General features: G+C 45.3%; 1 protein-coding gene across 1 annotated transcript in view; it reads left to right on the top strand.

Annotated features, from left to right (window-relative positions):
• The window catches only part of STON2 (stonin 2), a 99,872-nt gene that overhangs the window by 22,714 nt on the left and 64,146 nt on the right, over positions 1–13,012 (top strand). The window contains exon 4 of the mRNA XM_029911490.1: positions 11,162–11,341. Coding sequence (XP_029767350.1) covers positions 11,162–11,341 — 180 coding nt within the window. The remainder of the gene's footprint in view (positions 1–11,161; positions 11,342–13,012) is intronic.

The following is a 13,012-nucleotide window of genomic DNA, read 5'->3' as shown; positions in this document are numbered from 1 at the left end:
AATACAGCAGGTGGCCGCAAGGGTCTGCACAAATAGCAGATTTTCTTTTTACCCTTCTCTCAGTTCTCTTTAGCTGAAACTGTGCAAGTCATAGTTGAGATTAAACCAGAGGTGGGCAAATTACGGCCTGCGGGCCACATCCATCCTGCCCGGCCTTTGAGCTCCCGGCCGGGGAGGCTAGCCCACGGGCCCTCCCCTGCTGCCCCTCCTCCGGGTGGCACGGCGGCCAGACATGCTGCTCTGATCGGCATGGTAAGGGGACCAGGGGGTTGGATAAGGGGCAGGGAGTCCTGTGGGACGGGGAGCAGGGGCAGTTGGATGGGGCAGAGGGTCGGGGGGGGCGGTCAGGGGACGGGGAATGAGGGGGGGAAGTTGGTTGGATAGGCGTGGGAGTCCCGGGGGGCCTGTCGGGGGTGGGGGTATGGATAGGAGTCAGGGGACAGGGAGCAGGGAGGGTTGGATAGGGGGTGGGGTCCCGGGGGACAGTTAGGGGTGGGGGGCCCCAGGAGGGGGCAGTTAGGGGACAAGGAGCAGGGGGGTTGGATGGGTTGGGGTTCTGAGGGGGGCAGTCAGGGGGTGAGAAGTGGGAAGGGTTGGATGGGAGCGGGGACCAGGCTGTTTGGGGAGGCACATCCTTCCCTACCTGGCCCTCCATACAGTTTGCCCACCCCTGGATTAAACACAATGGATACTAGCACAGTTTCAAACAGGGCCTATAACTTATCTGTGCCCCTCCCCTCTGTATCAACTACATTCTCTGTTTAATAACACCTTTGGGAGAGAAACAGGTCATTTAAGACATGATAGGTCAAGTCTGAGCTAAGGTTAGCCTGTGGGTTTATCAACAGCAGCATAGAAGATGAAGGGGGAAATGAGTGAAGGATGAAAGGGTAAATTAAGTTTCCATGAGCCATCTAATCCTTGGCTTCTCCGTTGAGACTTCCAACAAAGTGGTTGGGGTGGGGAGGCCAGGGAAGGGAAGGTGGAGGACAATGACAGTGGTGGTTTTAGTGATAAGGATGCCTGTCCACTGGAAAATTAATCAGACTGTACCAACTCATGTACAGTAGGCCACCAATCAGCTTTTAAATTTTGGGCTACATTCATACTGGTGACCTAGATGTCCACCCTTTTCTTCATGATGGGGCTGCTGCTTTTGTTGTCTTCCCTGATGCATCATCCCAATCGCTGAATTGCTTCTGCCAATTGTTCCTTTCCTAGGCAGTGTCGGGGGAGTGGGCAGCTCATGTAGGTCACTACACTCTGTTATGGACTAGTTAGCTGTCTGGAATCTGATGAGAAGGGGCCATAAATGGCCACTTGTTCTATGCTGGTTCCGAAAAATCAAGGGCTTGTCCGTCCCGACACTGCTCCAAGATCCAAGACTTGGGGTGTGACATTTGCTCCCATCACCTGCCTCAAACTGCTCTGCTGAGCCAATTAGGCTGGAGAGTTCAGTCCCATGGAGTGGGGGGAGGCAGCAGAGAACACATAAATGGAGCATATGTGGTACAGAGAGCTCGGTGAATAGTGGATGGAGCTTTCCTATCTTTCAAGAAGGGGTGGATAACCCTGTGGCATGCCCCAAGTCAGGGCTGTGAGAGTGGGGGAGATAAGCCCTCTGGAGAATTAGGACAAGTTTCCACCATAGAGCTCTGTCAGCATAATTCAACTTGTACTTCACACCATATGACACTGGGGCATGAGCAGCAAACATGCTGTCATTTCAAACTGTCCCATCACTCAGTGACCCATGTGGTTCAAGCTTGCAGCACCGTGTCACCCATGTGACCTCCACCCCACCATATCCCCACCTGACTCTACTGCTTCCCCTCTGTAAGGTGCCTTATCCCCACCTCTTCTGCAAGGGGAAATCTCCAAAGTTACTCTGGAAGCCAGCAGAGGAGTAATAAACAGCTTTGTCCGGCACTGAGATGCCATTCCCGCAAACACCATATTCTGTCTTCCCCCTCCCCAAGGTGGGGAGAGACACATCTTCTGCTTTCTGCCATTCCCTGGATGTGAGTACACTCCGCTCCTTTCCCCCTCCCCCTCTCCCCAATTTGCAGGCAGGACTGATCGGCAAAGGTGCCTGCTTTTGGGCAACTGAGCTTTAATGTGATTTTAGTCCCTTGTTTTAGAAGTGACTTCCCTGTTGCACCTGCTTCTAGATCCCTGCCCAGATCTGGCCGAGTGGAGCTGGGGTCCGTATGGGAATCTGGCTGCTCCTGTTGCCGTGTGCATAAAGAGAGATCTGCGAAGGATATCTCTGCCACACAGCATGGGCCTGTGTCCATGGTTCTGTAGTACGTACCACGGCACGCGGTGTTTCTGCACAACTCCGCCATTCTCTCCACATCAAGTGCTCGTGTGCCAAGCGTTGAATCGGTGTAGTATGAAAGGCAGAGAAAGGCTTGGCTGTGTTGGCATAGGCTTTCCTGGGGGAGAGGGAACTGCTGGGCATGACGGTTATGGCACGCTTTTAGAACTGGTTTTAAAGGGGGTTGGCCTCCTCAGCAATGGAGATATGATCCTATGTCAATTCTAATCTAGAAGCTCAGGGTATGAGAAGGTTTCAGTCGTGTTTGCAATCCAGCAGCATGGAAAGTAGAAGTAAATGATATGCCAGTTCTTGGCAGAACGCTAAGACAAGTTAGTTTCCATCAGTGCTCACTCTATCTTCCTAGTGCTGCACTTAATGTCTGAGGAAGCACCAAAGTAGCAGAAACAAAGCACAACTCTGAGATAATAGGTGTTTCGTTTTTGTCATAAGTTCTCATTGATTTCTTTTAAAGTCTGCATCTAAAGACTCTAAGCTAGATCCTTAGCCGGTGTAATTCATCATAGCTCCACTGACTTCTAGCCTTCTGAATGTATAAAATCTTCACATCAAATGACACAGTCCTCTGAAGGGGGGAGGAACTATACAAGTAATAAAGTTGTGTGGCTGTTCTAGCCCATGTGGCCTATTTCTCCCTGCCCCACTTTCCAAGTATGAACCTCCTGTCTGCTTCTCTTTAAATAATCAGAAGAGGAAGGAAGAGACTTACTCAGTAATGTAGGGCTTGGCTACATGGCATGGTACAGTCCATTTGAGGGGTGTGAAATGTAGAGCACTCTAATGTGCTACACTCTAACTGCCTATGTAAACCCTGCTGGTGCAAACTAGAAGGTATCTAGTTCATGTTAACATAGTACTGTTTCAAACTAGATTGTTAGGCTCAAAGGGTAGTGATCAACGGCTCGATACCTAGTTGGCAACCAGTATCAAGCGGAGTTCCCCAGGGATCGGTCCTGGGGCCAGTTTTGTTCAACATCTTTATCAATGATCTGGATGATGGAATAGATTGCACCCTCAGCAAGTTCGCAGAAGACACTAAGCTGGGGGGAGAGGTAAATATGCTGGAGGATAGGGATAGGGTCCAGAGTGACCTAGACAAATTGGAGGATTGGGCCAAAAGAAATCTGATGAGGTTCAACAAGGACAAGTGCAGAGTCCTGCACTTAAGACGGAAGAATCCCATGCACTGCTACAGGCTGGGGACTGACTGGCTAAGCATCAGTTCTGCAGAAAAGCACGTGGTGATTATAGTGGACGAGAAGCTGGATATGAGTCAGCAGTGTGCCCTCATTGCCAAGAAGGCCAACGGCATATTAGGCTGTATTAGTAGGAGCATTGCCAGCAGATCGAAGGAAGTGATTATTCCCTTCTATTCCGCACTGGTGAGGCCACACCTGGAGTATTGCATCCAGTTTTGGTTCCCCCCGCCCACTACAGAAGGGATGTGGACAAATTGGAGAGAGTCCAGCAGCCAGCGGGCAACGAAAATGATTAGGGGGCTGGAGCACATGACTTGCGAGGAGAGACTGAGGGAACTGGGCTTATTTAGTCTGCAGAAGAGAAGAGTGAGGGGGGATTTGATAGCAGCCTTCAACCACCTGAAGAGGGATTCCAAAGAGGATGGAGCTAGGCTGTTCTCAGTGGTGGCAGATGACAGAACAAGAAGCAATGGTCTCAAGTTGCAGTGGGGGAGGTCTAGGTTGGATATTAGGAAACACTATTTCATTAGGGGGGTGGTGAAGTACTGGAATGGGTTACCTAGGGAGGTGGTGAAATCTCCATCCTTAGAGGCTTTTAAGGCCGGCTTGACAAAGCTTTGGCTCGGATGATTCAGTTGGTGTTGGTCCTGCTATCCCTGTCTCTAACAAGAGCTCCAGCCCTGAGGCTTTCTACTCCAACCTGACACTGTCCCTGCTTTGCTTTCCCCAGGGCTGCTTTTTACGTTCCCCAGCTCTGTCCATCTTTGTGCTCATCCCTAGGCTTCCTTTCTGGACTCTCTACTCCAGGTGCCCCGAGCTAGGAGAAGCAGTAAAGCTCTGGTCTCTCCTTGAAGGTCTTTTACAGCACTGTCCCTCTTCCTAGTGTACACTGCAGGCAAGCCTACAGCTCCCATCAAGGCTGGGAATTCTGAGAGGTGAAGCTCTGCTGTTCTGAGCTGAAGCTGGGAACTGGCTGGGCTGGGCCTGTGGCCTGCTTTACAGGGCCAGCACTACCTGTTAGAGGCACACAAGCTATTTGGCTTTTCACAAGAAAAGGTAGTTAGAAGGGAAAAGAGAATCTGCTACTCGTAGTTCTCGCCATCTCTCCAGATGCTTCCATTTGTTGGGCTGCAATGAATGTTCTGGTAAAGAGAAAAGGGCTTTGAAATGTTGCTGGGCCCTGGTGTTTCCCATCTTCTCCATGCGGTCCGGTGCTGCATTGACAAAATGGCAGAGAATGCAGATGGGCAACTAAGTATATTAAACACATTTTGAGCAATTGGCAAGATCTCAACCTTTCTCCTCTTCAGGGCACCTGTCCTTCAGCAGGGCACCTGTGCACAGCCTCGGACCCCTGCTCAGCTAATTGCTGCTCCTAGAGCCTGCTTTTAATCTTGGTTGTACAGGAGACTGCACCTTTTCCTCCAGCGTATGGACCTAGCCTAAGTGAGCTGTGCTTTTGTCACCTCCATGCTGAATTGTTGCAATGTACCCTAACTTGCTTTGACTATGATGGCCATTCAGAAACTGCAGTTGGTCCATCAGTCCACAGTCCACCTCCAAAGGGGAGCTAACCAAAGGGAGCACATTGCCCTTCTGCTTCTATTCATCATCCACTTCAAAGCAGTGGTTCTGCTCTTTAGAACCTTTAAACGTGGGCTACACCCAGTCCCCTTCTCCGTGTCTTACCATAGGCAGCAGGGACACTGCAGGAGGCAGTCTCTGAACAGGGGCGGCTTTATGTTTTTTGCCGCCCCAAGCACGTCAGTCAGGCGGCCTTCGGCGGTGCGCCTGCGGGAGGTCCGCTGGTCACGCAGATTCGGCAGCATTTCTGCGGGCGATCTGCCGGTCGGCGTACCCGCTGCCGAATTGCCGCTGAATCCGCGAGACCGGCAGACCTCCCGCAGGCGTGCCGCTGAAGGCTGCCTGACTGCTGCCCTCACGGCAACCAGCACGCCGCCCCCCGCGGCTTGCCGCCCCCGGCACACGCTTGCTGCACTGGTGCCTGGAGCCGCCCCTGTCTCTGAAGTGCAGCTCTTGGGATGGGGATGGGGGAGAGGGCAGGACATTTCTCAGGAGATGGCTCTCTAACCTGGTGGGCTATCTTTTAACTCCAGTCATGCCACTGGGGGCTCATGTGCAAGTCACATCTTTTTATATAGATTCAGCCCCAATAAAAAAGTGGTAGACTGGCCGGTGACTTTCCAGGGTGACTACCATCCAGTGATACCTTAGTTTGAATGGCAATTACAGGCAGAATGGAAAGGCAAGATCCTAATGCAGGTAGAGTTTGCTGCAACTCTTAGCTGTGTATATGGTGCCTTCAGTAGATTCTACGGTGATGGCATTATTAGAGTTTCCTGTAATTAGTGGCCCAGATAGGAACAATAGTGAGTGGCTGGTTATAACTTGGAAGAGTATCAGAAACTTCCCTGACTTAAATGTAGAATATAAGTAGCAGACTGGCATGAGAAGACTGTTTGAAATCTCTTTCCTGTGTAACCAGCTGTGGGGAGCAGTGTTATGCAGGCTCAGCACCCTGACCATGTTCTTTTCGGTGCTGTGGCACTGTTACAAAATATTCAATCTTTTTTTTTTTTTTTTACGCAATGACACAGAAATCTTTAACAAGTGGCACATTCTGTTTTTTTCCTTTTCCTATTTCCTCCTTTTGGTGGAAACAGAGAGAATTTGATTTTTTCCCCTCATCATTAGTATGAGGCTAGCATAGCCCATTATATTGGTACTGAGGAAGTGGCAAGGCACAATAATAGAACCATCCAAACCCTCTTGTCACAGAAATGTGATGTGTAAATAATCAGAACAATTACATTTGTCATTTAACAGGCCTTAGCTAGCAGGTTCCCAGTTAGCTATATCATTGCCATGAGCTTCACTCTTGAATTCAGTGTAGCATAGAAATTAGAGCTGAATGAATCCTTAAGCTCTTCAACTGCTTGTAAAAAAAAAAACTCAATTTACTAAGAAAGGTGCCTTGGGAAACCAAGATAGAATATACATACCAGGAAAAAAAATCTAAGTCTCTGAGTGCAGAAATAATGGACTGTCAGTACCCTAGGCGTGATACAGGATGAAGTGCATTATTGGGGCAATTCTGTCAATTGCCTTGCAACACAAGCAAATTGCTGAGAATTCGCACAGCTGACAGATCTCAGCATTACACCTCATGACATTAAAAGTCTGATTTCAAGGAAAGACTGGCTCATTTTGGAGCCCTATGTCAGTGATTATGAGAAGCGTGAGAGCAGCAGGACTGTCCGTAGAGAAGTTGAAACAAGTTGAAACCTCTGAAGTGAAAAGCTAAACATGTTTGTATTTTCAGATCAATACATAATAGTTGTTTGAACTGATGTTTAACCCATGTAGTCTAGTGTGAATCATTAGCTAAAATAACGTATGCCCCGTTGGGTTCTAAGTTGTAATAGTGAGGGACCAGACGAAGGGCTCATCTGCATGGGGAAATTGACAAGAATAACTATAGAGGAATAAGCTATTTTGCAATGGCTATTTTGGAATAACTCCCCATGTGGCCACTATTCTGGAATAAAAGTTGCTTTATTCTAGAACAATTAGTGTGCTTCCTAAGAAAAGTAATTATTTTGCAATAAAATCACTTTGTTCACATAGGAAGGATTCTGAAATAGCTGTTGTGGAATAGCTTATTCCTCAATAACTATTCTGGTCAATTTCCCTGTTTAGACAAGTCCTGAATGTAACAAGTGGGCCACACTTGAATTATTTAATGATGCATCTTTCTACATTAATCAAAATTAATGCATTTAATATCTGAATCCTTTTTTTTACTGTTGATTTATCTCTAAGGTATTTTAATAAAATAAGTCATTTTCTAAGATCAATGTACAAACTACACTTAGCAAAGCTCCTTTCATGTCAGTTGTCCAGGCAACCTATGGAGACCACTCCTAAAAGCCTGTCTGCTATGACTGACTGACATTGTTGTGTGTGTCGAAATAATTTTAGATAAAGTTTCAAGTCTGGCTTCCTAGACATTTCATGCCATGTCTAACTCAATTGCTAAGGGAACTCAGAGCTTATAACCATACGCTTCTCACCTTTCTTTTCTGAGCAGCTTCCCATTTTAAAAGGCTTCATCTCTACCCATTAGCCAAGCAGATTTAGCAATCGCACATCTGCAATGATTTTGTTGCGATGTAATTTACACTATGCTTGTCAGCCAGTCATGTGCAATGGGGAATAGACCTCCTGACACACGGCTCCACGACCACTGATCTTGATCCAGTCGGGTACCAGTCTAGTAGCCCAGACTTGCATACACACAAGTAGATTGGAGTCTGTCCACTAGAGGGCAATGGTGTAGATATAGATATAGATGCACCCTTAAAATGATGAGGTTGTGGCACAGTTTGGATAGTTTATCTATATATGCCTCAGGATGTATTCTCTTCATGAGATTCAGTCCCAGCGTACCCATTATGACTAATCTTCTGGAAACTAGAAATATACAGATAGATCCTCCTTTGCCATATCTTCCAACATGCCAGCAAATGAATGGAATCTAATGAGAGCTGAATGTACACTATGGGATGAGGGCATAACCTATGGTTCAGAGATTACACAACAAATTCCTAAATGTAGGAATTAGGGTATCCTAAATTTCATATTGATTAGCAGTTGGGGTTATAGCCAACATGCTACTGTCAGCCTTTTATCTTCTCTATGTAATAAATATAGATGTAATAACTTGAAAAGCAGCAGCTGGGCCAAGATTAAGATTAAAATCAGAAGCAATAGGTGATCCTAATTGAGAAATGAGAATATAATGCAGTAAAGAAAACTTTCTGAGCTGATGAAAGATGGACTGTCCTAGGCCAAAGTATTCAGTTCCGTTGTAAGTAAAGACGCATCTTCTGTGTCAATCTCTCTCCCTGGAGAAGTATGCAATATTCTGAGGGCATCCTCTCCATATTCTTGATGATGTCTTTGGAACAACCAAATAAAAGAATCATACCCCAGGGAATTTAGAGCACATTTTATGCCAAGCCCAAAGTATGCAGGTCAGGATTTAGAGAAGCTTGTTCTGTGTGGATACCCATGCAATACAAAAATAAGCATTAGCATTCATAGTTATGTACATTGCTAATGAATCTCTATACCTTGAGTCAAGTTTCTCTCAGCATTCTCGTTATCTCTTTCAGGTGCAGCTCTAGGCTTGTATGAATTTGGAGGTTCTCCATACCCCACAAATCAGATTTAGATTAAAACTGTCTATGTCCTATTGCTCTAACTGCTCTAACAGTACTGTGGACAAAACAAAACATGTACAATGCATTTTCACTAAAGATGAGTTAATGAGGATGCAGTCATCTCTAGATCAGGTTTAGGTTGGGGCTAGTATTTGGCACTGAAATCTGGCAAGCTGATACAAGTTGACCCCAAATGAGCAAAAATCTAGTGCAATCAGCTGAGATTGTGATACCTCTACTATCTGGGGCTGCATCTGAACCAGATCGGGAATATGGGCTATTTCTGGGTTGTATCATCAGGTCAGTTTAATTTTATTTTTATAATCTGTGTAATTTTCATGGTGCACTAGCCTAATCTGGCTGGTGCTTTTGAGTGGGCAGCACTGAAGGAGACTGGTTAATTATATAAAATTGGCCGTGTAGGAACTGCACTGTTATATGACATGGACACTCAGAACTTACCAGCAACAGCAGGAATAGAACTTGGTTTGGATCCTCCTGCACCAAAATCACAGCGCCCAATTGCTTGATCTACAGGAGAATCTCCTCTAGCCCTCAGCAGTATAAGATCTGTGACACACAGTTGAGCAATTCTGATTCCATCCAGCAGAAGGCACTAATGACACACATATAGCTAATTGAATCGCAATAGGTATTATAAAAATAACTATGTAACTCTGACATCTGAGGAAATGGGAGCTATGTTTATGAAGGATCAGTACTCTGATTTAGCATATCTTTGCAATAGTTGCGGTCTTCCTTGCTAGAGAAAGGGGGCAGATAGTCACTATTTTCCTGCTTCTCATGTAACTCTATCTACGTGTTAATAAAGTGCCAGTCATGGTGTTAACCAGGTGCTGTTCTTATTGTAGCAGATGTCATGGTTCATTGTCAAACTGAGAGGGCGTAGCTAGTGGGGTTTGCAGGGGTCAGTCCTGGTTCTGATACTATTCAATATTTTCATTAATGACTTGGATAATGGAGTGGAGAGTATGCTTATAAAATTTGCAGATGACACTGAGCTGGAAGGGGTTGCAAGCACTCTGGAGGACAGATTAGAAATCAAAATGACCATGACAAATTGGAGAATTGGTCTGAATTAAACAAAATGAAATTCAATGAAGTGCGAAGTACTTCACTTAGGAAGGAGAAGTCAAATGCACAACTACAAAATTGGGAATAACTGGCTAGGTAGTAGTACTGCTGAAAAGGATCTTGGGGTTATAGTAGATCACAAATTGAATATGAATCAACAGTGTGATGCAGTTAAGAATAAGGCTAATGTCGTTCTGGGGTATACTAACAAAAGTGTTGTATGTAAGACACGGGAGGTAATTGTCATGCTCTATTCTGCACTGGTGAGGCCTCAGCTGGAGTGCTGTGTACAGTTCAGAGCACAACACTTCAGGAAAGATGTGGACAAATTGGCAAGAGACCCTTCCAGCCCTACATTTCCATGATTCTATGATTCCATGTAGGGATATTTGCTGTGATGCAGGCCTCCAGTAAGAAATTACGAAGCAGCATTTCAGCAAAAGGCAAGGAACTACACTGAAGCTAAAGAATTGTTCAGCTCATGTATCTTCGTGTCTGATGGAGTGAGACCAGGATTTGGCCCTCTAGGTCTCATTTCTGGGCACATGAAACAATAGACCCTGAGGAAAGAAAGCTAGGCTGTGGCCAAAGCATAATCATAGTTTAAAACTATATCAGTGCAGACCCATTTTTTTCTGTTAGTTAAATAGTCATGATAGTGGCCAATAATAATGTCAGAATTCGTGAGCCTGAGGTTTATGGTTAATCACAGGTTCAACTCCCCATGTTAGTGTCACACTTTGGGAAGTTTTACCTTTTTAAAACTGACAAGTCTCTTTTAATTTTAAAAACAATGAGGGAAAGGAAAGCCAGGGACTTATAGAGCCAGGCCTACTACAAGCTTCCCCACAAGAGCTATGCCAGGGTAACACAATCCTGATCTGCAGCATTCCCTGCTATTCCAGTCCTGGGCACCTTCTTCTGCCAGTGCACCTCACTCTTGACTTCTTGTTATTCTACTCCTGCTTGTCTCCCAGGCAGAGCCAGTCAGTCAGGCTGAATTATACCAAGCCATGTCATATGAACAAATGAAGTCCAGGCTGACAATTGTGACCTAAACCAGGAATTGAACATGGCTCTCCAGAGGTTAAAAAGGTTAATGAGTTATAATGTGCTGTTACAAAGCCTTCCCCTCCTATGCTAATGAATCACTGGGCTGTCATGCTCCTCTATCCCGAAGATCTTTAGTGCCACTCATGTTTCCCTCCCCCCTCAAATCTGCCCTCCTGCAACTCTGTGTCATCCAGCTCACTAAATTTCTGTTTGTTTCACACATCCAGCCCTTCCATCAAAAGCACCCTGCTGGACTTCTCCCTCCTCAGATTATTCTGAGAGACAACCCCTTGCCTCAGAGAGCAGCTGGACGACCAACTCAGAGGACACCCCCTCCTACACAGATTTGCAGTCGATAAATACTGAGGATCTGACCAGTGGTGGGGCTTCTGCAGCAGACTCAGCTGGTAAGACAAACAGCACTTCTTACGTGTTTCTGTCTCTTCACAGTCTCAACCAAACTCACCTGGTTTGGATCTGTTCAGAACTGAAGGATAGAGTTTGGCTCCAGAACCAGAACAAACTTCACCACCATTTGGATCTACAGTTTTGGTTTGGCCCACTATAGAGATGGGAGTGAGCCATTAAATTCAGATGCATATCCAAATGTCCTCAAAGTTCAGGTGTGCTTGGCTCAGGCCTATCTCTAGTTAACTGGATGGGATTCAAGAGCTTTTTCACAAGCTACCAAGCTTGCACAAGCTGATTTATTCTTTCTTTCATTCTTTCTTTCTTTCTTTCTTTTCCGTAAATGGGGCTGGGGATGGTATTACAGGAGTTGAATGGAAAGGAAGCAGCCTGGCTCTGGATAAGAGAGCACTGAAAGGTTCAGAGTGCAGAAGGTGTGCTTAATCTTGAAGATTCTAGCTGCTGGAAGCCTTATTCCATTTGTTTGTTTGAACTCTGGCAGAGGGAAGCCATTTATTTGTGTTGGTCTTTGTCAATAAGGGCCTGGTTTCAGCCTACAGCAGCTGGACAAACCTTTGGCAAATTGTCCTGCAAAGGAATAGCGGGTTGGCAATGTATAATGAGACACAACATGGTTTTAAACTTTAAGTAATATTTGTGAAGATGTAACTTGCTGGTAAAATGACTGGCTGCCCCATACCTTGCCACTGTTTTATTTCATTGTCTCAATGAGCAAAGGGGAGAATTTGGGAGTTCTTGTTATTAGTTCTATACTTCTCAGAAGAAGTAACACAAGACATCTGTGTTACCAATACAATGAAGATATTTACTCTTTCTGAAGTAGCTGCTTGTCTTCATTATCAAAATATTCCATATCTGCATGTGAGAATAGAGAGGGAAGAGAGTGAGAGGTTGAGGTTAAACTGTTGCTAGCTCTGTCACAGATTTCCTGTGTGACCTTGGATAAGTCTATTTTTTTATGAGATTACTAGTTTGGCTGCTAAAGGTAATGGTGTTGATGTAATAGACTTTGATAAGGCATTTGACTTGCTATTGCTTGACATTTTGATAAAAAACCTAGAACAAAATAAAATTAACATGGCACACGTTCAATGGATTAAAAGCTGGCTAACTGAAAGGTGTCAAAACGTAATTGTAAATGGGGAATCGTCATCGAATGAGCGTGTTCTAGTGGGACTCTGCAGGGTTTAGTTCTTGGCCCTATGCTATTTAACATTTTTATTAATGACCTGGAAGAAACATAAAATTATCAATGATAAAGGTTGCAGATGAAACAAAAATTGGGGAAGTTGTAAATAATGAAGAGGACAAGTCATTGATACAGAGAGATCTGAATCACTTCTAAGCTAGATTCAAGCAACCAATATGCAGTTTAATATGGTTAAATGTAAGCATATACATCTAGGAACAAAGGCCATACTTACTGGATGAGGGGACTCTATCCTGGGAAGTAGTGACTCTGAAAAAGATTTAAGGCAGGGGTTCTCAAATTGGGGGTCAGGACCCCACAGGGGGTCGCAAGGTTATTACATGGGGAGTCATGAGCTGTCAACCTCCATCCCAAATCCCGCTTTGTATCCAGCATTTATAATGGTGTTAAATATATAAAAAAGTGTTTTTAATGTACAAGGGGGGTCGCATTCAGAGGC

The sequence above is a fragment of the Terrapene carolina genome, unplaced genomic scaffold (assembly GCF_002925995.2).
Source record: "Terrapene carolina triunguis isolate 2854851 unplaced genomic scaffold, T_m_triunguis-2.0 Scaffold96, whole genome shotgun sequence".
NCBI lineage: Eukaryota > Metazoa > Chordata > Testudines > Emydidae > Terrapene > Terrapene triunguis.
This window is presented reverse-complemented; position numbering and strand designations above follow the sequence as displayed.